The sequence below is a fragment of the Cardiocondyla obscurior genome, linkage group LG04 (assembly GCF_019399895.1).
Source record: "Cardiocondyla obscurior isolate alpha-2009 linkage group LG04, Cobs3.1, whole genome shotgun sequence".
In the NCBI taxonomy this organism is placed as follows: domain Eukaryota; kingdom Metazoa; phylum Arthropoda; class Insecta; order Hymenoptera; family Formicidae; genus Cardiocondyla; species Cardiocondyla obscurior.
In genome coordinates, this window is record NC_091867.1 from 5,866,963 (window position 1) to 5,888,811 (window position 21,849).

The window sequence follows — 21,849 nt, forward strand, 5'->3', positions numbered from 1 at the left end:
CGTTATCACTGAAATCTACCATGGCATCGAAGAAATAAAAAAATCACAGCTTTCTTCTAAATAATAAAACATATTTTTTGATAATATACGTTACATTACAAATATTTTAAACAACTTGTTAAAATATATTTAAAATACACAATAAAATATAATTATATCAAATGCGTAACGTAATTTAATACATTGGATACATTTGCATGTACATATTATTCTTTTTAATGTAATTTTCTTTATTTAATAGTATATTTTACACATTATATATTCAGTTCTTTATATTATATTATGTAATTTTATACGTATATTGGCTTTATAATATATTTTCTCCTGTCATTGTACTATTTTTACTTCATTTTTGTACATTAAACATTAATTTTTATATACAAACATGTTTTTAGATTAAAATACATTTCTGCAAATCGGACAGGTAGATTTTTGACTTGTATTGAACCACTTATACTGAAAAAAATACATTAATATATGTATATAACATTATATGTATACCTAATAAAATTATTAAAATAATAAATGTATTCTTACCAAGCAACGAGTATGGAACTTCTTACGACAAGTGTGACACGACAATTTTGGTACTTGATATGTACTAATATGGAAAATACTAAAGCATATATAACATTCTTCAACACCTGCAAATTTCTTATCCAAATTGCGTTTCCACATTAGAAGACCATCCCAAACAGAACCATTCTACAAAAAAGAAAATATATGTAGTATAAATATTATTTTTTAACATATATATATATAATATATTAAAATATTATAAAATTTACTTGATGCGTAAGAAATTTAGAGAGTTGCATATGACAATTTTTCCACTTTGCCGCACCATCTATCTGTTGACCGGATTCTACTTTAACTCTGCCTAAAGGATAGTTTGGTGGTAGTACTATACTTAATTCTAATTTCGTATCTTCCATTTGATACTCAGCTACTACTTCTCTTGCTGATGAATGCATTTTTACCTATAACAACACATGATATTGGACTTGAAAATAAAAAAACATAAATGTTTTTAAATTTTTGTATAAACGGAACAAACAGAATTGACGAAAACTTACCTGCATATTTTCAACATTAGCCAATTGTAACCTGCTGTAAAGGAGCTCATCTTCACAAAGCCTAGGACTGACATAATAACTTGTAATCTTGTCTACTGTTGCATCGACTCTGCTATCCACTGTACTTAGCCATTGTCTAACTAAGACTGGTAGACGCCGCAAGCAATTCGTATATAACCAGCATACAATATGATCCAATCTTTCCTCTGTCCAACTTTCTACAAATATGATTATAATATAAAATAAAACAATATATAATAAATTAAATTTTGTTTGTGCAATATTAATTAATTTTAACAGTACCTTTAAAACCAAAAACTGGAGCAGTAATAAACAATTCCAGTAGCTTTACAGTTTTATTTTTATTATCTTGTAATACTTCCGTGGGCATTAATTTGAAAATATTATTCAATAAACAAGAAAAAAGTTCATTTCTAAAATATAAATTTAAGATATAGTATGTATAAGTAATAACACAATGTAAAAATCACTAAAGTGAATAATATGCAATATAGTATACTTACTTCAATATTTCGGCATATTGATATCGCAAATCACTATGAGCTCTTTCACAGATATCTAATACAATTGCCCATGTTAGTAGATATCCTAATGTATATGTGTAAGAATCCGTAAACGGTTGGATTGTGCAGCTGATTGTATCACATAATCTAAACAAAGAAAAATATATATATGTTAAAAAATGTATATTAAAACGTATATATAATTAAAATTTTTGGTAATGTAGGAACTTACTTGATATCCATAAGTATTGTATTTACAATGCTCTGAGTGTTTAATAATACTTCTTCGAATTTTTTAATATTAAGACTGCTCGGTTCGAAATTATCAGATTCGATAAGAACCTTATCCTGTTGTACAAGTTCCGGTAGCATGTATTGCAAAGTATAATAACCACCCAATTGAATACTAGGTACAGGAGATTGCAATACATTTAGAGACAGCTTTAACATTTTACTAAAATCAATCGTTTCGATTTCATCACATTGTTTGAGTAATATGCTATTATCAAATTTACAAATTGCCTCTCCCAAATAATTTAATGGAATGACAGTTTTTATAACATCGGTATCTTGATTGCAAAAATCTGCATAAAGTATCCAGGTTTGGACAATACCGGTGTATACGTTGCCAGCAATTACATTTTTCCATTCATCCAAGAGTGTTGAAGGTAACGCTGGTACTGCTTCCAATTTATCTTTATTAATTATAGTTTCAACTGCATAATACATTTGACTAAAAGCCGTCACTAATGTTGTTATTTTTATGTCGGCATAATTATGCTTGGCGTTGTTAAGCAATTGTTGCCACTTTGCAAGAGATATCAAAATAAAATCCCAGTATTCATGTTTCAATTTCCATGGAATATTTTGAATAACTGTCGTAAGCAATCTGATAACTTCTACTGGTAAAAGCAACTTTTCCCATGATATATCAAAGATATTTTCACCCAAAATCGCAAAAATGTCATCGTAATGTAACATAATGTTGTCTACAATAGCATCATACGATGAAGGAGGTTGATGACATTCAGAAGAGTCAGATATTAGAGTTCTTGTAGCAATTATTTTATAAATTTCCGTACGTGCCAATAACATTTCTGGAGTTTGTGGCCAGTGATAGTTTAAGATTTGCATTATTTGCATGAGCATCTCATCGTCGTACATAACTTCATTATTACAATAATTTTCAAAATAATGAGAGATTTCTTTGGAAGTCTCAATTTTTTTTTCCGAGAAAAATTCAGCATTATGCGTATAAATGATATACGGTAGCATGCATCCGTAACTTTTCTGATTTTTTTGTATATGTAATAATACGTCATCGCAAATACTTTTTGCAAAATATTTATGCAAGTTAATGAAACTGTTTCGTAGCGAATTACGAAGCTTGTAAACATCATTATAATGTTTGATAGATTTATAATGCTTACTATATATATCCGCTATGCTAACTACATATATAACATTTATTAATATATCTGTAAGCCCTGGTAAATTTAAATCGTTTAATTTAAAATTTTCTCCTTCTGAATTTGGCACGTCATTATTCTTTAAATCAGAATCTTTTAGTCTCTTGTATAGATTATTAAGTAAATCTGTGATAAACAAACCCCAGATTAAGCAATTTGCTACATTACCCGGAACGATATTGCTCGTTATATCGATAGATGTAGGCTGCTGCAAAATCCGTATTATTATTTCAACATTTGATATATATAAATCGCCTGTTAACACTTCGCCGTATATTGTAATAGCAGTTGTCTCTTTAATCCACAATTTTATGTCAGATGCTGTTAGGAATAACAGAATGGTTTCTTCAACGCAATAAGATTTCGTATCAATGTTATTAATTATAACTTCTAAAACATCTGTTGCTAAATCTATTAATATATCCTTAACAGAGTTTATATGTGCATTGTATATTTTGCTCCAAATAATAATTCCAAATCTTTTAATAAGGTCGTTAAATTCAAAGGTAGATAATATTTTACTACTTTTTATAAACCCTTCTTTCCAACTAGTATGTACTGCATCAGCAGTCAAATCATCGTACTCTCGAGTGCATAATTCAAAAAGTGTTTCCAATATCTGTATAGCACTCGATATTGTTTGCTCGTGATTCCACATTAAAGCCATTAATTTCTTAATAAATGCAATAAACTGCACAGGACAACTGTCATCTCTACCATTCAGTGAATTACATAAAATCGATATAATTCTATTTGCTCCTTCCTCATTTATTAACACATCTCTAATCTCCGTATTTTCGAAAGCTAATAAAATCAGATTCTGATTTTTTTCAATATTATATTGTTCATTGTTACATAAAGTAATTTCTTTAGCTACATTAACTAGCAGTTTAATCATATTAGTTTGTGTAAGCCATTTCTGAATCAAGTTATCATTTCTATTATGTTCAGATAAACTGCAATAAATGACATTCCTTATTATTGCGATGTTATTCAATTCAATTAATGACTTCAGAACTTTATCTTTTTCTGCATTATTTATATATGTGATAAAATAAAATATTAATTCAAGAATTTGTTCAATTATTTCTGATTTTTCTAATAACAAAGGTCTCAAGTTTTTATCGTAAAATTCGAAGAAGTTTTCATCAAATTTGAATAATTTTGAAAACGCATAGAATAATTCTTTACTCGCAAAATTTTTCATAAGTTTATTCAACTGCCTAATACTTTCTGTGTACTGATAGTTGTTTGTCGATACGTTTATCGAATTGAAGTAAGTTGCACAAAGCGTATTCACAAACTTGCAAAGTTCCATATTAAAAACAGTGTCTATATAGACATCGACAACTTTTACCTTAGGTTCATTCACATTAACCGAATCATTTGGATCAGAAAATTTTACTTTTAATTTTTTTCGCGTACGATCTGGTACATTTTTCAAATTTAACAAAAATTCGATATGAAAATCTTTTATATCTGCAGTATGCTCTTTTGGTATATTAATAAATGTATCAAATAGTAATTGCAGTTCAATCCAGAACTGTTTCATTAAAGAATCATACGATTTATATTTTTCATTAGCTCGATTTTTGCTCCAATATCGTATCAAATGAGCAATTTCAGTAAAACAAAATTGTTTCATAATAATATTATCTGTTGTGCACACGGCATAAGTTATAACAGGCATAAGCTGTTCTTTAAAGAGCTGAACACATAAATCCACATTATCAGCATTTACGAGAATGGAATAACGTAAGCATTCTGCGAAAGATGTTATTACAGCAAGCGTTTCTGAACGACTTATTTGTACACTTTTGACGGAAAATCCTTGGCGCATATTGGTAAAAAAATTCGAATATAGATCAGCGATATCAATATTAAATTTGGGAAATTGGCTGACAAAGGGCAACAAATTAGGATAAACAGTGCTAGCGCAGCATTGGCCACCTGTTCGTAAAACGTGCCACAATTTCGGGAGAACAAGTTTATTAATATTTATAACAAGATGCCAATCATCAATTTTTGTTGTAGCTACTAGCATTGATTCCCACACAGCTGACAAAATTGCAGGTTCAGATTCATCAAGACTATTCATGATAGTGGTCACTGTTTTTTTCTTTTCATTTTGTAGTAACTTGTCTGCATTTTCCATTACCGATGTCAATACGTTAAATAAAGCTGTTCTTATTGGCAAAGCATCATGCTTAGCCAGTTTCCAGAATCTCGAATTGCTCAAAATTTTATTATGAATTTCCACAGTTTTATCGATTTCATTAAGAGGTACTTTCTTAAAATAATAACTGTACCCTTGGAGATTTGCCACCAGTACTCTTTCATATTTAGCTTCCATTTCTTCATTGGTAAGAGACTTTTGAGTTGATAACGTTTGAGGTGTGTGTACAATTATATTATTGCTAATGTATAATAAAATTTCGCACTGACAATGAACAATTGCATTAACTATTTTCCAAGGTGGAAAAGTGCTGTTGAAAGAATTAATAGCAGCTGAAGCTGCTGGAGGGTATGTATCATATTGAGAGGTAAACCAAGCTCCAGCCAATTGTTTCAGATATAATGCTATACCTTTACCAACACGCTGCACAACTGCTGCATGAGCCAACTGTGCAGCTTCTCTCACTCTAGGATCTATGTCAATGGATAAAGCGCAATAAAATCTTGGCCAAAATGGTAACATACCGTCTATTGTTGATAATTCAGCATCCTGACATAGAGCTGCAAATTCTTGCAATGCCTGTACAATTACACATACTTCATAAATATACATATCAAAAATATAAAAAAATAATTAATGATTGCAGGGTTAAATTAATTACTTTATACTTGGTTGTAGCATCTTTCTTGCTCAACTTTTTCAGTACTACTTGGAAATTGGCATCTACGCTGTTCATTTCAATCTCATTTAGGGAACACAAGGATAAACCAGGAAGAACAGGAACATATCCTCCATCCTTAACTGCTGAGAACCCAACAAAATTGGGTATTGCAGTTCCCAAGAGTTCTGCGCTGCGACTGCTATTTGACGGCTAAGAAATATCAAAGAATTATACAATATATTTTCTTTCAACATTGTTATTATACATTAATTTGTTTTTAAATAGCACGAGCATGCAGCTAGGCTGCAAAAAATAAAAATATTCGATAACATGTTCACAGGTTATATGACAAAATTAATGTTGCATATTGTGAGGCAATTAAAAATCATGCAATCGCATAGGCTTACACTTACCCGTGCATTGTTTTTCGTACGTTGCGCTTGTTTATTTTTACCCATGATAATACAAGAGTATTCAACAATTTGGCAATCGATGAAAACCTCAAGTCCTTTTCATTCTAGATGTAACGTCGGTTGTGTCGGTGAGCTCCGTAGTTAGTGGACAGACTAAATATTTTTTTATTATTTTTTATTATATAGTTTATAAATCGTATAGGGAAGTTTATGAAAAACCTTTAAACATTTGGGAGAGAATATTGTTCAATATTGTTCTTGCTACAAGCTGGCCAAGCGAGTAACATGCCGCCATTTTCCATCGCCGACGCACAGCGGGAATTTTAATATATCGATATTCACAAAAAAAACTTAGCTTTCTTAATTCAGCATAAAAAAATAATTAATATCTGTCGAACAAATGTGGCGTCTTTGATGAAAATTTTCTTTTTGTACATTTATTACTTTATAAGCTAATTTTCTTTTAGGGCACAGTCGATGCTTTTGACGAAAATCGCAAATAAGATATCTATCCCATTCGATTAGCGCAAACAGAATTTCACAGAAATGGCTATAATAAGTCTGTTTATTTAAAAAGTATATAAAAATTATATAAAACTATTGCGAATATAAGATGGTGCACGGTACGTCGAGACTACTTACGAAGAAATTGCTTTTGGAACTCAATAATTTAATTTTATATAACAGTAAAACAATTAGATTATCATCGTTGAAATTATCAGGCAATCCTGGAGTTATTGAATCGCTGTTCAAATAATAATTTGAATTGATCACTTGTAGAGATAAAAAAAAATCTTTTCTGTGAATTCTGCTTATGCGTCTAGTTTAAATACCGCTACATTGTTTAATATGCACTAGTAGAAAATTGATATACGCGAAGATCTATTGCACCTTACTTATAAAATACTACTTGATAATCAGTGCCTATAATAAGTACTATAGAGTAAGTATATGAATATTAAATACACGTTAACAGACACATTAAATACATACGCAATCTGTAAAATTTGATCAGACAGTTTTTGATCCAATTTTAAATGATAAATTTGTGCAAGCTACACCTTGTATTCATAACATATCTAAAAGTGAAAGACTTGCATCAATACTTTCTTTATATAACAATTTGTATAATAAAAAACGGACGCTATTGAATGATAGACTTAATTGGCACATACTTTCCAAAACACGTTACTTTCAAGATACCACAATAAATGACGAATACTGGTTCTTAATACTATCAATCGTAATCAAATACATTATTAAATGATATAAGAGATGAATGCCCAATAATGATATGTATAATATAATGAGATATTATAGGACGCTTTTTTTATACAATTAAACTTGAGAAGTAAAAATTACATTATCTTCACGCATCTTATACTTAATATATGACAAATGAATAGAAGAAATACATGCTTTACAAATTCTTAATATAAATTTATCGTTTAAATCTACTTAAAACTTATTTGGCTGATTAACTGCAACAAATCGCTTTGTAAAGATATAATTATTTAATGTTTGTAATATCTCGTAAAAGTAGAATGTTATCTTTAAATTTTCAATGTCAATTTCAGAATTATTTAAGTATGCAATACTTAATTTTACGTCTTACGTAAAGAGATAAGTCGTATTTTAATGTAAAAAATAATTAGATAATGAAAAAATAATATATATGAGATTATTGCAAACATATAATACTGAAAGATAATCTAAAAATTTTAGGTGTAAAAATATGTTAAGAAAAAATTGTTCAATCTTTTCTCGAAATATGGAGATTTTAAAAAATCGATACATTAGTTAAAAATATGTCTTATCCATTAATATCTTTGTAAAAATTAATTCTACAGTATGTAGTACGATAATACACCCATATAATACTGTATAAATTCTATTTCAATTAGCTGCTGTTTAATATTATTAATAAATGCTGTATATTATTATATAAAGTCATTTCATCTCAATTGCATATAAAAATTTTGATTCCAAAACGTTTGATTATCATTTATGCAATATTTTAAATATAAGTGAGCACATAGAAGATATTTATATAACAGTATTTTTATATTAAGAAATGTTATATTAAAATAATTTAATTACGTCTATCATTTTTATTTTAATACTTTTTTCATAAGTCTTTTAAATTGCATGTTTAACTCTCACGCATTGTGTTTAAACCTTACGTTTGTTATATATTACGTTACATTTTTATATAAATAGTATAAAAACAAATTTTTTCACATCTATTATAGAATTTGTGCTTATGACAAATACCAACGAATACAAAGATGAAATGACTTACATGTTTTCTTATTATAGATAATGTAATATTATAACTAGATACATAAAAAAAACATAAAAAAATGTTGAGAGCAATAAATAATCAAATTTGGCATACAAAATCGTGTTATCGTAGGAGTATTATCAGTCATTGCGTTTCTAATAAATAATGAAAAATTTATAAGTACAGTTCTACTTACAAGTTCTACATGTAACAAATAAGTACATTAATTGTTAAGTTGAGTTTGTCGTGTCGTCCTGTTTGTTACAAAATGTACACAAGAAAACATATGTACCTTACTCTACTGCTGTTTTTCGTGCAAATGCAGTCAGAGATAGCATCTCATTAGGATCAGTTGGCAAAGGAGAAAATTCGATTTCTTCACTAACACTGTTCTCTGAAAATTAAAATTATTCGTCGCAACGCATGTTATATCGAAAGAATAAAAAAATTTCTAATTTAGTATACATAATAAAATTTAGTATTAATATACTTATACAAAAAAAAAGAAAGTATTAAAATCTTAAAATGTATATTTACCAGATGGTTCAATTGGCCATTGCTTATGAGACGGCGCATAGAGACACAATAATGCAATGATGTAAATATTCCACATTCCATATACCCCGGTAAAAAAGCCAGAGGTCATTTCTAGTTCTAATTCTTCGTCCCATTTCCATTGACCTTCTGCAACCTATCATCGAAACGTTATACACATATAATTAATGTAATTATATATATATAATTATAATATATCGATGTCTTACATGTCCAAGTATAAAACCAACGACAGTTAACGATGCACATAATAACGTAGCAACCATTAAAAATTTAAAACGATATATGACACCCTCGTAATGCAGGCGTCGCGCTGAGCTCATACTAGGTAAAACGGCTCTCTTCGCGCTAATGTTCATGAATACTTTCCATATCATATAAGATAGGAAAATCAAATATACTCCAGCCGAAATTCCAGCCAATATAATAAAAGATAACTATTATTTATTTAAGAAAATTAATTGAAAACATTTTTTTAAATTCTTGTTAAGTTTCTTACGAGACTTTTTTTTTACAAAATAATTTAAAAAGGATACTGCTAATTTTGTGCCAAGACTAGTAACCCAAATTGAGTAAAACGGATTTCTCAATTGCACTCCACGCTCGCACATATCGAATACGAACAATGAGAGACAACCGGTGCCTACTGCAGAGAGATGCCGCCAATAACATTTTAATGAATTGGTTTGTTCACCTTCCTAAAATGTACATTATCAAATTTAGTATTTTCTTTAGTAAAAAAAAAAAAATAATTTATGTATTTAAAAACACTTACCTGAATCTAAGAAAATTCAAGATGCGTATATAAAACAGAAAAAAGATATAAAGTATTAATATAATAATCACTAAAATTTTAAATAACAAAAAATCAATTTTCTTACCATCAAATGTTCACCGGCAAACACCAGCCAAAATGATAGTAATGTTGCATAAAACACTCCTTGTCGAATATCACCCAATAAAAGCATAAATGGCATGTCATATGCAAGTGTTAAATATTCCAAAGGCACTAAAAACAATACAATTTATAAACTGCATATATAGAAAAATCAGGAAAATCTAAATTAAACAGTAATTAACATACAGTTTAAAAATGTTAAGGCAGAACCCAAAGCTAAAAGCATGTACTCCAAAAGAGCAGGCGATCTGGATAACATGTACACTCGCCTCCAATACCAAGTCAAAACACCTAACACTATTGGAAAATAAATGGTCTTTAGACTGACCCACACCTTTGTAAATCCGCCATTTTGATTAATAGCCTAGATTAACACAATAAATAATACATTAAATTAAATAATCTTTAATTAAATTAGAATTTATAACGTTATAAGAACTATACGTTTCAATGCTTACTGTAAGCCATAAATCAACAATATGTCCTAATCCTTGGTTTCTATCAGTGTCAGAAGGAAGACGAATATTCAACAGATAATAATCATGAAACAAGGATCCTAATTCAAACAATGGCATAACGCTACAGTTATAATTATAGTGCTCCAGTGGCTAGAATAAATTAAACATTTTTAATTATTTCTAAGTTTGCATATCATGCATATAAAAAATTAATTAATGTATACAAGCAAATGTACCTACTTTGTCTATACTGCAGTCCAAAATTCTTTCCACAACAGAAGAAGCATATGGTTTCCATGCATTATCTGGATCTCCTTTATTCCTATATGCCAGTCGTGCATCTAATGTTATTTTCGTTTTGGGAGCTACAGTAAAAATTACTTTAAAATCAAAACCAATAAGTTTTAATAGCAGTAGATACTTTACCAATTTCAATTTGATTGGTATAAGATATATCCACTTGCAAAACACCTATCAAATTCTGTTGCCATCTTGAATAATCAAGCTGCATATTGTTTCGAGGAACAGGCATCTAAAAAAAACAAGTTTTTAAAATCTTTATAGTGTAAAATCTATTTACAACAACCAATAAAATATAATTTTGTACATTATACCTGAAATGTATATACAATTTGATGAGCCTGTTGATGTGAGTCCAAACTAAAATGATGCATGTCAACATGGGTGCAGGAACCTTCTCCTCTTGAATAAAACCATGTATTATCATTATCAGATTTATTAACACCAACAACTTTGCATGGAGTGCCAAGAATATTCTGACTGCTAGCAGGTGTAGGTGCTAAAAAGATGTTACAATCATTTAATATAAATTTATTTAAATTTATTTAAATTAATATAAATTTATTTAAAAAGTAGCTACAACTGTATTTAAAAAAAATCACACAAAATTATAGACTTCTCATTTTAAATACCATTTCAGAAAATTTCAATTTGCTTCAGTTTTCAGATTATAATTTATTATTTTATATTCAACATTTAAATAAAATGTTTAAATAAAAAAAAAAAATATCTGAATGCATCCAACATAAAATATATATAAAATACATACATAAAACACTTAAACTTACAAATGGAATTTTATATTCTGAACGATACTTTGCAAAATCTATAAATTGTTGCAGAAAACTATTCTTAAGTTCACACGTGCATACATTTATTACATGAGCGATAGAGACGTGTCCGAGGATGCAAATCCACGTGCATAATGCTCACTCACCGATCAAGCCGCCTATCAGGAAGCAGATGATTTGCGCGATTATTAGAAGCATCACCAGAATTGAGAGCTTCTTGCCGCTCAGGTTTTCGATTATGGTGCCCTGCATTTTGCTGCCGTTCCCGAGAATCTTTCCGTTATCACGGCTCCGCAGCGATGTTCCAACGGATCTCCGGCACAATCGCACGCCGACGCCGAGACCACACACGACGAGAAAATGACGCGAGGCGCGAACAACAATAGGCTCCCGCAAGCCGGGAATCCGTCCCTCAAAATGGAAGCCACCCGATAGAGAACTCGCCGCCGCCGGCCGCCGTCGAGCTCGCGGTATTCGCAAAATTTCGAATGTTGAGATATATCGAACTCTCAAGCGTCATCGCTGATGACGTATCAATAGAAATAATTAACTTTATTTGGTAACACAATTTTTATAAAAAGAAGAACTCTGTTACGTTTTATTCCATTTTCATCGATTTTCTGTGTTTTTCTTCGCTTCCTTGGAGAGAAACGGATTTTTGTTAGCACCAACGCTATATTCCCTCTTTTTTTAATAAAAAAATACATATACATAAATACGTATTGAAACAAGATGTGAATAAATTGCAAATAAAAATGTAAAGAAATAAATTATAAATATAAATTTACGCTTTCAAATTCCCGCTCTAGAATACGATTCGCGAGTTCGCAGTTGGGTACTACGTGATGGCTGCTTCCATGAACGGCGATTGTCGCTGACTTTCGATTGCGTACGCTCCTCAAAGAGGTCGTAATACTTCGTCACTCATACGCATACGTCGCATACACGTATGTGGTACGTGTCGGAGAACTCGGAGAGCAGTGCATGGTCTCGTTCTCGGTTGAATCAATTTTTGAGTTTGACAGATGACCAACTGTCAGTGCTCGACAAGTTTGACAAAGTGAGGCCTCACGAGAGCGCGTCAACATGGAGGCAGTGCCGCGATTGCCGATGATATGGTTCCAGCTAAAAGTCAGTCCGGAGCCAACTACTTTTGGACCGAAGCTTAAACAAGTACGAACCCCGCGAGCTTATCTGCCTTTTCCTTTATATTTAATTAGCCGAGCCCCGCGTTTCGCAATTCGTCGCAAATTCGCCGTTTGCATGTAATGTTAACGTGCTAATAAGAGCTACTTGCCAATCCAGTCGTCTCTTAAACGTCTTTATTTTTTTATGCATTATCCCCCCTTTTTTTTACAGTATATACAAGAGTTTTACAATGAGGATCCCGAATCGTACAACAATGAGATACATCAGTTGGAAAGTTTACGCTCAATGGCGGTTAGACCACCAGTTGATATGGCTGGGTGTGCACTGCTAAAGAAGTATTACTGCCAGTTGCATTTTCTTCAAAGCAGATTTCCCATGTACAAGGATGGTCCTGCTGCAGTTATATTTACATGGTATAAAATAAATATTTATATTATAAATATATATAAATATGTAAATACAGGGTATCTCAAAATCAATAGAAAAGAATTTGGTCAGAGCTTAGCAAGACACAAAAAAAAAAAAAAAACTTCTATGCCATTTTGCAATTTTTTTTTGTATGTTATGTGTGGTTACTTATTTAATATTTAATCTAATGTATGTAACTTTTTGTTTTTAATATTGATTTTATTAAACTATACAATATCTTTTAGGAGAGATGCTTATGCCAATTTGGTATGTTCATTGGGTAGCATTCGCTTTGAAATAATATCAATTTTATACAATATTGGAGCAATGCACAGCCAATTAGGTGCACAAACTGAAAGAAATAGTGCAGATGGAATGAAAGTGGCATGTACACATTTTCAATGTGCAGCATGGGCATTTGAACACTTGAAAAATAGTTTTCCCCAGCCTTCTGGCATTGACTTGTCACCAGAACTGATGACTTTTATGCACCAGCTCTCATTGGCTCAAGCTCAAGAGTGCATATTGGAAAAGAGTATGCTGGATAATCGTAAGCCAACAATTGTAGGTATGTTTCATCAACTATTATTTTCATAAGTTAATCATTATAGTAACAGCTTAGTTCTGTCTGTCATTGTACAAGATATATATATTATGCAGCAAAAGTTGCAAAGCAAATAGTAGATTACTTTACTATGGCCCTAACTACACTGGAGCAAGGTGGAGTTGAAGATGGAACGATATCCGATACTGTGGGTAACAAAATTTATAAGGCGAGTTAAATTACAAGATAATTCAATTAATTCACATTTTTTAAAAAATTGCCCCTTTTGAGCTTGATAAAATTGCAAATAAAATAATTAATCAAAATTTTTACAGAGCTGGAAACGCTACGTCAAATTTAAAAAAGCGTATTATATGGCCGTTACGTATCTTTATCAAGGTCTTGCTGCAGAAGAGCAAAGAAAAATGGGAGAGCGAGTAGCTTTTTATAATGCTGCATTAGCCTCCCTTAATGAAGCACATACAATCTACGATTTTGCAAATGTTAAAGAGGAAAAAGTCGCAGTAGAAGAATCTCTTACATTTACCAATGATGTAATCGAGGGCAAGAGAAAAGCCGCTAAAAATGAAAACGATTTTATTTATCATGAAGAAGTGCCTGAAAAAGAAAGCCTTCCTACAGTAAAAGGTGCATCTTTAGTTAAAGGAATATCATTTAACATAAATGATTCAGAAGTATCAGGACAAGATATATTTGCAAGGTAATTACATTTTACATTTAACGTTGTTTTTAATAATAATAGTTTAAATTTTTATCATTTAATTATAAATACAAATAAAATTATATATTTATATGTTATTTTACAGATTTGTCCCTATGAGAGTACACGAAGCTAATTCTATGTATTCAGAAGAAAAAGCCAAAATATTGCGTTATATTGGAGCAAAAATTGATGAAAAAGATCAATATCTTAATACTTATCTCACTTCCTTGAAGCTAGAACATTTGAATTTATGGGATCCTGATTCACAAGGTTCAGAATGGGAATGTATGCCTCTCCCGGAAGAATTACTTGAACGATGTGCTGCGCTTAATGCAAAAGAACATATTATTCAAGATTTAGTAGATATAATGGGAAAATTATCTGAAACAAGCCAAGATGTTGAGAAAGTACTAAAAGAAATATCAAAATTTTTGTTAGATGAAGAAGAAAAGTATGAATTATCTTATATTTTTATTAAAAGTTTCAAGTTTCTGATATTATTAATTATTTGGTGGTTAGATAGTTATAAAATATTAATATATTTAAATTTTTACAGAGAAAAACAATATCAAGATGCAGTAGGCAAAAGGCCGCCGTCAATAGTAGCAACAGATTTAACTAGAGAAGCTAAAAAATATGAAGAAGCGCATAACAAAGCTTCTGAAAGTAATCAAGCACTCCACAAAGCAATAACCATGCACGTAAAAAATTTAAAAGTTCTGGCGCAACCAATTGCTGATTTAATGGCCCAAATTCCTTCACCAAACGCGTACTTTGCAGGTAATTGTTATGCAATGAAATAATTACATTTTAGATAATTTATTTAATTCATACGTATAACATAAATTAATTATTTTATTATTATAATATTTTTAGATCAAGGTTCTGAAAAATCGCAAACTAAAGAAATAGAAAAAATGCACACTAAAGAACTGAAACGAGTGTTAAATAAAGTGGATGAAATGCGAATGCAGAGACTTGATTTGCTTACTAAATTACGAGATCAAATTGCCCAAGATGATTTAACACGTTTATTAGTCACGGCTACATCTGAATCTTTCTCTTTAACCCGTTTATTTGCGGATCAACTTAGCAAGCATCAAAGTTTGGTTAGTTAAAATTAATGCAATTAATTTTTTTTTATGTAATAATGGAATAAAAAATAATATTGAATTACAGGTGAACTTGATAGAACAAAATCTTGCGGCGCAAGATAATATATTAGCAGCTTTAACGGATGCGTACGCACAGACTGCTAATGTACGTAAAAATGTGGAAGAAGTATTGAAACGTAGAGAAATGACTATATCTTCTTTAATCAATTCCTATGACGCGTACGAGGATTTATTAGCAAAGTCAAGCAAAGGTTTAGAATTTTACAGAAAATTAGAAATAAATGTTTCAAAGTTATTACAGCGAGTTAAAAGTACGTGCAAAGTACAAGAAGAAGAACGAGAGCAGATACTTGCGCAGGACAATAAGAACGCATATGAGAAAACCGACGCGACAATATCGTCGACTTACGATCAAGGACGTCCTCGATCTGGTAATGGCTTGAAGCTAAAGGATTATTTAAATAATAAAGTTGACGGAGGCACCGGTTATCAAAATCCATATTATAATTTGTACAAAGGACATGTCGCATCAATGCAAATGGATTCGAAATTAGCAACTGAAATAGGAAACAAGAATGTAATTCAATCTCCAAATACAGTACCCTTATCAGAAATTCCATCCTCGACTGTGAAATCATCTCAACATTATTATTCTGCCACGTACACTGATTACAGAACAACCTCGCCATATTTATACGGCACGCAAAATTATTATGAAAATCCAGTTGCTAATAGTATCTTAAGTCAAAATTATTTACCTACTACGACAAGTACTACAAGCATTTATCAGCAACCAACTCTATCCACATCAACAACAGACGCATCTAATTCGAGTGCACAATATTCTGCCAGTTCTTACCTATCTAATGGGCAAACTTTACCCACGTCCGGACAAGATAAATTTCACGATGTATCTCCTAATTACAATATTTCTAATACAGCTTTGCAATATGATGCTTATCAATCTCCAACGGGTTACAATAATTATAATATTGCAACGGCGTACGTTTCCAATCAAGAGAAAATTGCCGTTAAGAGCGGAACAGAGACATCCACGCACGTTCAGCCAGTGCCGCAAATACCCGGCTCTACGATCGTACCTGCAGCAGCAAGCAATGCCGTGCCAACAGATGCACAAGGGCAAACTTCATACAACATTGTGCAACAAACTCAACAATATGATAACCAACAGAAAACGACGGGTTTAAACCAAGAAATGTTTCATGGTGGTCAGAATGCTGTTGGATCTCAACAACCAGTGCCAGTAAAAGACAGCACATTAACGCAGAATTATTCACTCCCTCAGACTGCTCGCTCCGAAATCACATATCCACAAAATTATCAAAATACCACGTATTACAATCCGACAGAACTGCAAGCCCAGCGAGTTCCGTATACTCAAGGCACGTACGATACAGCTCTTGTTCCTCCGTCGCAATATATACAATCACAGCAACCGAATATGAGCAATCAGCCTGTACATTCCACCATCGCGTCATCAACAAATGAAGTTCCAATTTCGTATTCTTCGAACTTACACAGCTCTAATTCTGCTCAATATTCTCAGCAGCAGACCGGTACAGAATCGAATAAACAGAATTACACGGATAAAACGTATGCTTCATACAATACGCAAGTGCAAATAAACACAGTCGCTCCAAATTATCCAAGTACTTATCAGAATTATCAGCATTCTACTGGCGCACCACACGAACAAGCTAACATGCTACCTGGAAATGTGTCCGGCACGTATGCTTATATGAACAACCCGAGCACCTCGGAAATAATACATAGCCATGCGAAGCCGACAACGGTGCAGAGTTACTCACAATCATACCAATACTCGCAACAAGCTCCTTATTCGGGATACATGCAATATTCAAATTATTCGCAGGACCAAAATTATGGTTACATGCAAAACACACCTGGAACAAATACCATGACTTACACATTTAATCCTGCTAATCAGGCACAAATCTATTCTTATGGAGCTAATTCTCAAAGTATACAGGCATCTCAAACATTAGGTACAGAGGTTTCGATAACATCGTCTAATATTACGGCTAGTGTTACTCAGCAGTCACAAGAGACAAATGCAAGATATACGAACGCGGGAAATAATGCTGTAGTTAGTCAAACACCATCCTCTCAATACAATCAAGATTATCAGTCTCAAACAGAAAATGATACGTACTACACGACACCTTACGGTCTTCAAATGCAAGGTCAAGGTACATTAATTTTAATACTTATTATATTTTGTAATGCGCAAAGAATTATTTTATTTCAAGCTATTTTGTTTCAGTTGGTTCTGTAACGAGACCTGAAAATTACACCAATTATAATCAAACATACATGCAAGCCGTCAATAATGGCACAAACACAACAACGAGTGCTAATCCGATGAAACACTCAACCAAATCCGAGGAACCGAAATCCAACGTCGATCTTCTTTCCGATTTAGATATTACTATAAATCATGCACCTCTTGTGCCAGAAGTGCGGCCTCTTTCGGCACCGAAAAAAGAGGAAGAGATAACCGGTGACACTGCAGAAGATAATAAAACAGAAAAGAATGAACAAGACAAGTCTTGTAAAACTGAACAAGAACCCTTAGCTTCTACTGAGGATAAAAATGATCATGACAACTTACAAATTGTATGGGATACATGGTATAATGATGTTCAACCGAAAAAAGATCCTCTAGGAGAACCGGCAGCGCTACAAAAGTTTATTAATGATGTTGAAAAGTATGAAAAATTTGTAGATAGTTTACTCGTAAAAACTTTAAGTGGAGCTACGAATCTTGATATTAAGTGGAAAGAAGTTCAAGACTTTGAAGTGAGTTTAAAATAAATTTTAATAACATTGTATTAGCCATTTCTTAGAATTAAGTAAAAAACGCAATTTTAAGAATATATATAAGTGCAGTTAAAATTCTTTTATTCTTATAAAATTTGTTTTATTTTTTTTTTAGGAACGAGAAAATGGAAAACAATCAAGCACTGTAGCATTAGCTCACTCATCCGAAAATCGAACAATTGATTGTATTCCATATGACACAACACGAGTGCAAATATCGTCCTCGGATGTTTCGTCATACATAAATGCATCTCACATCATGGAAATTACGCAATGGATACCTACAGCATTTATTATTACTCAAACACCGTTAGCAGATAAATTAAATGTTTTTTGGACAATGGTTTGGGAACAAGAAAGTGAAGTTATTGCATGTTTGGCATCTGATACTCAGGTTTGTATCTTCTGTTTTACCGTTATTATCAGATAATAAGCACTTCTGTTACTTCAAGAACGTTTTCGGAGTAGGGACTCCGCTGAAAAACCGAGGAACCTTAAGATTAATCATCTAAATTTATTATTTTATTTACTTTAAATTTATAGATTATTTATATGAGCGCGTTATTTACTAAATCAATCTGCATTGCAGAAGAGCAGCGATAATGAGTTAGATTCAATTTGACACGGCTTTTTAAAAATAGGATGCGTTTTTGAATCTGTACATTTTAATAATAAAAAAAATTGTTTGCAGTTAAACGGAGAATTATATTGGCCTATAGGTGAACAAGACAATTTAGACATTGGAAATTTTACTATTTCACTAAAAAAAATAGTTAATTATACAACTTACATTCAAAGAACTCTTTCTATTCAACATAATAAGAAAAAAAGTGAAAGAATCATCGTACACATGCAATTTCTTGTCTGGCCTTCGAAGTAAGTTAATTCTGTAATTTAAAAAGTATATACTATACAGATATATACTGAAATTAATACGTTTTATTTTTTTTCAGTGGTTTTCCGAGTAGTCCCGGTGCACTACTTGCATTTTCAAGTGATGTAATGACAGAACAAGCATTAAGACGTTGTTCTCCTAAACCTGTAATTGTACATTGTTTAGATGGCGGTTCGTTGAGCAGTCTGTTTTTGGTGGCTGCTGCAACTGTATGTCACATACGAGCTGATTGTGGAATTGTGGATGTACCACTGGTTTTTAAAGGCCTCGCGAAATGTCGCAAACAAGTCGTAAATAAGGAATCATTATTATTTGCATACAGACTAGTATTATACCACGCTCAGGATATTTTAATGAAACGTAAGAAAAACAATTTGTGAATTTATGATAAATTAAAAAAAAAAAAACGACGTTCTAATATATTCTTTTTTTTTTTCTTAGGCGGCATTTTATCATCTACTCGAGCTACGTTTGACAATTTAGATGGATTTAAAGGAAATAAAGAGAAAACATCGCGAAAATTACAATGCCACCCTTCCGATGATTTCCTTCATAATCTCAGCGTGGGAATACAGCGCTCAGATTCTGAACAATCAGGTATACAATTATCAACACATGTATCATACATTGATTAAAATTAATTAAAAAATTTCTAACAAGCAATTTCGTAAATATTGTTACTTCTTTTTTTTATTTAGGAAAAACACAAACAATTTTAACAAACGATAGTACGCCCAGTAAGAGTTCATCGTCACAAGAAAAGTCTAACAGAGTCATTGATCCATTGAGCCAATTGGATCCTTTATGGTCCATCAGAAGATAATCACACAACGCTAGGAATGTAAATTCCAACTATGCAGCTTTAAACGATTATTTAAACGAATTAGGCATTCCTATCTTTGTTAAAGTGATTGATAAAAATATCGAACTAGAATTTTTAAAATAGCTTGTATAAATAATGTTGTAATATGGAGTTAAAGAATAATACAACGCATCTAAATTAGCTTTGAAATAAAAGACATTTATTCAAATATTTGTGTGCTAATCCTTAAGTTTTAACAGTTTCACTGTCTGTTACATATATAGAATAAAAAATATAAACTTATGCCTCCTACTCGTATTCATTTTTTATGTTTAATAGAAATTACGGAGCGTGCACTTTGCACGCGTCATTGCGTTCGAACACATGTTAATTAAATTGATTTTTATAAGACTAGAACAAACCATGCACACGCTTCGCGTGCGCTATTTTTTGAAAGGTCTTAATTCGTGCGCGTCTTTATAATTGGGGACATTGATTAATTATAATAATTTTTTGCCGATTCAAGAAACCAAATTACAAAGTACGAAAAGAAATCATGCGATTGTCAGGGCGAGGGAACGAATTTGCTATGCGACTTGCCGAAGATCCTGCCTGATTCTTCGCCGAAAGAAATGAGAACGGATACTCACGTGTCACCGAGAAGCCAGCGATGCCGTACAATTATTTTATGATACAAATTAAACCTATTCTCGTAGCCGCGAGGTGAGACAAAGTAGTAGAGTAATATAGTCGACTACGTGTTATCGGTTCAAGGGATTCAATTACAAACAACGAAAAAAAAAATATAATGCGACTTACCAATCTGCACCTCAGCGGAGTTGTAAAGTTCTGCCGGTGACTGTAACATAAAAAAGAAAATATTAATAGAGACATGTATATTAGTTTAAAAAATCAATAAAAAAAAATTAAGGTTTTCTTTTAATAACAAAATTTATTAGAGAAATTAATGCTCACCTAAAAGTTGCTCCGCTGGTGCAGGATACCCTTCCTGGGCCTCCTCCTCCTCTCAGGTAGCACATGTCGAGTCATCCTTTCGCGCACTGGACACTCGCGAGGTAGTCCACGATACTCCCGACCGTCTCAAATCCTCGAATTCGACACGAGAAATAAGCTGTGACGTACGGATGCCTCGACATTTTCGTTTCGAACTCGAACCGCGTGCTCGACGTGTACTACGTAGTAGTACTACGTACTAGAAGACACGTCGAGCACGCGGTTCGAGTTCGAAACGAAAATGTCGAGGCATCCGTACGTCGTAGCCCATTTCTCGTGTCAAATTCGAGGATTTGAGACGGTCGGGAGTATCGTGGACTACCTCGCGAGTGTCCAGTGCGCGGAAAGATGATTCGAGAACTACTGCGTACTGCTAGAGAAATAGTGCCGCACGCCGATATCTGTTTATACGAACCATAGCCGGTTCGTCGGTCGTTTCGGGAGTGCCGCCAGTTTTCCGGCGTTTTTTGTACGATTTTCTTTTTACGGGAGTGCGTTTGCGAGTGTCCAGTGCGCGGAAGGATGACTCGTCACGTCCCATCTGAGAGGAGGAGCAGGCTCAGGATGGGCATCATACATCGGCGGAGCAACTTTTAGGTGAGAATTAATGCTTTCTTTCATAGAAAATCTTTATAAAAATAAAACTTTACCTTTACATTAATTTAAATACTAACATGTCTACATTAATATGTTTTATTTTATGTTACAGTCACCGGCAGAACTCTACACCT

At 32.2% G+C, this 21,849-nt stretch overlaps 3 protein-coding genes and 1 long non-coding RNA gene across 4 annotated transcripts; 1 reads left to right on the top strand and 3 right to left on the bottom strand.

Moving 5' to 3' along the window:
• Positions 1-50: 50 nt before the first annotated feature.
• Ltn1 (E3 ubiquitin-protein ligase listerin) lies at positions 51-7,492 on the bottom strand. The gene is made up of 10 exons (XM_070655969.1): positions 6,539-7,492; positions 6,320-6,472; positions 5,907-6,116; positions 1,833-5,824; positions 1,601-1,747; positions 1,380-1,510; positions 1,077-1,294; positions 789-980; positions 538-705; positions 51-456 (listed from the first exon to the last, which is right to left on the bottom strand). Exons 2-10 carry the CDS (start codon positions 6,362-6,364, stop codon positions 397-399), a joined length of 5,163 nt encoding a protein of 1,720 aa, XP_070512070.1. The 5' UTR covers positions 6,365-6,472; positions 6,539-7,492; the 3' UTR covers positions 51-396.
• A 139-nt stretch (positions 7,493-7,631) lies between these two features.
• Wls (Wnt ligand secretion mediator) lies at positions 7,632-12,013 on the bottom strand. The gene is made up of 12 exons (XM_070655978.1): positions 11,752-12,013; positions 11,129-11,313; positions 10,941-11,046; positions 10,755-10,879; positions 10,515-10,664; positions 10,243-10,420; positions 10,040-10,167; positions 9,934-9,939; positions 9,695-9,856; positions 9,368-9,595; positions 9,141-9,294; positions 7,632-8,997 (listed from the first exon to the last, which is right to left on the bottom strand). Exons 1-12 carry the CDS (start codon positions 11,855-11,857, stop codon positions 8,897-8,899), a joined length of 1,629 nt encoding a protein of 542 aa, XP_070512079.1. The 5' UTR covers positions 11,858-12,013; the 3' UTR covers positions 7,632-8,896.
• Positions 12,014-12,529: 516 nt separating this feature from the next.
• Mop (tyrosine-protein phosphatase non-receptor type protein myopic) lies at positions 12,530-20,407 on the top strand. The gene is made up of 15 exons (XM_070654600.1): positions 12,530-12,778; positions 12,965-13,167; positions 13,408-13,730; positions 13,823-13,935; positions 14,042-14,427; positions 14,534-14,881; positions 14,987-15,210; positions 15,307-15,539; positions 15,610-17,776; positions 17,851-18,386; positions 18,523-18,801; positions 19,099-19,283; positions 19,361-19,662; positions 19,744-19,899; positions 20,001-20,407. Exons 1-15 carry the CDS (start codon positions 12,692-12,694, stop codon positions 20,123-20,125), a joined length of 5,667 nt encoding a protein of 1,888 aa, XP_070510701.1. The 5' UTR covers positions 12,530-12,691; the 3' UTR covers positions 20,126-20,407.
• LOC139101450 (uncharacterized) lies at positions 20,303-21,253 on the bottom strand. Its single transcript, XR_011545553.1, has 2 exons — positions 21,080-21,253; positions 20,303-20,963 (listed from the first exon to the last, which is right to left on the bottom strand). It is a non-coding gene; the product is annotated as an uncharacterized lncRNA (long non-coding RNA).
• Positions 21,254-21,849: the final 596 nt, after the last annotated feature.

What these genes read in the sequence shown, in the direction of transcription:
- Ltn1 (XM_070655969.1), bottom strand. Translation starts at nt 6,364, where the DNA reads ATGGGTAAAAATAAACAAGCGCAACGTACGAAAAACAATGCACGG. An exon ending in CTAAATTTCTTACGCATCAA is followed by an intron (nt 706 to 788) that starts GTAAATTTTATA and finishes TCTTTTTTGTAG; the next exon opens with AATGGTTCTGTTTGGGATGG. An exon ending in AGTTCCATACTCGTTGCTTG is followed by an intron (nt 457 to 537) that starts GTAAGAATACAT and finishes TATTTTTTTCAG; the next exon opens with TATAAGTGGTTCAATACAAG.
- Wls (XM_070655978.1), bottom strand. Translation starts at nt 11,857, where the DNA reads ATGCAGGGCACCATAATCGAAAACCTGAGCGGCAAGAAGCTCTCAATT. An exon ending in CCTGATAGGCGGCTTGATCG is followed by an intron (nt 11,314 to 11,751) that starts GTGAGTGAGCAT and finishes ACATCTTTTTAG; the next exon opens with CACCTACACCTGCTAGCAGT. An exon ending in GTCTTGGCACAAAATTAGCA is followed by an intron (nt 9,596 to 9,694) that starts GTATCCTTTTTA and finishes AATAAATAATAG; the next exon opens with TTATCTTTTATTATATTGGC.
- Mop (XM_070654600.1), top strand. Translation starts at nt 12,692, where the DNA reads ATGGAGGCAGTGCCGCGATTGCCGATGATATGGTTCCAGCTAAAAGTC. An exon ending in TTGGACCGAAGCTTAAACAA is followed by an intron (nt 12,779 to 12,964) that starts GTACGAACCCCG and finishes TTTTTTTTACAG; the next exon opens with TATATACAAGAGTTTTACAA. An exon ending in TTGTTAGATGAAGAAGAAAA is followed by an intron (nt 14,882 to 14,986) that starts GTATGAATTATC and finishes AAATTTTTACAG; the next exon opens with AGAAAAACAATATCAAGATG.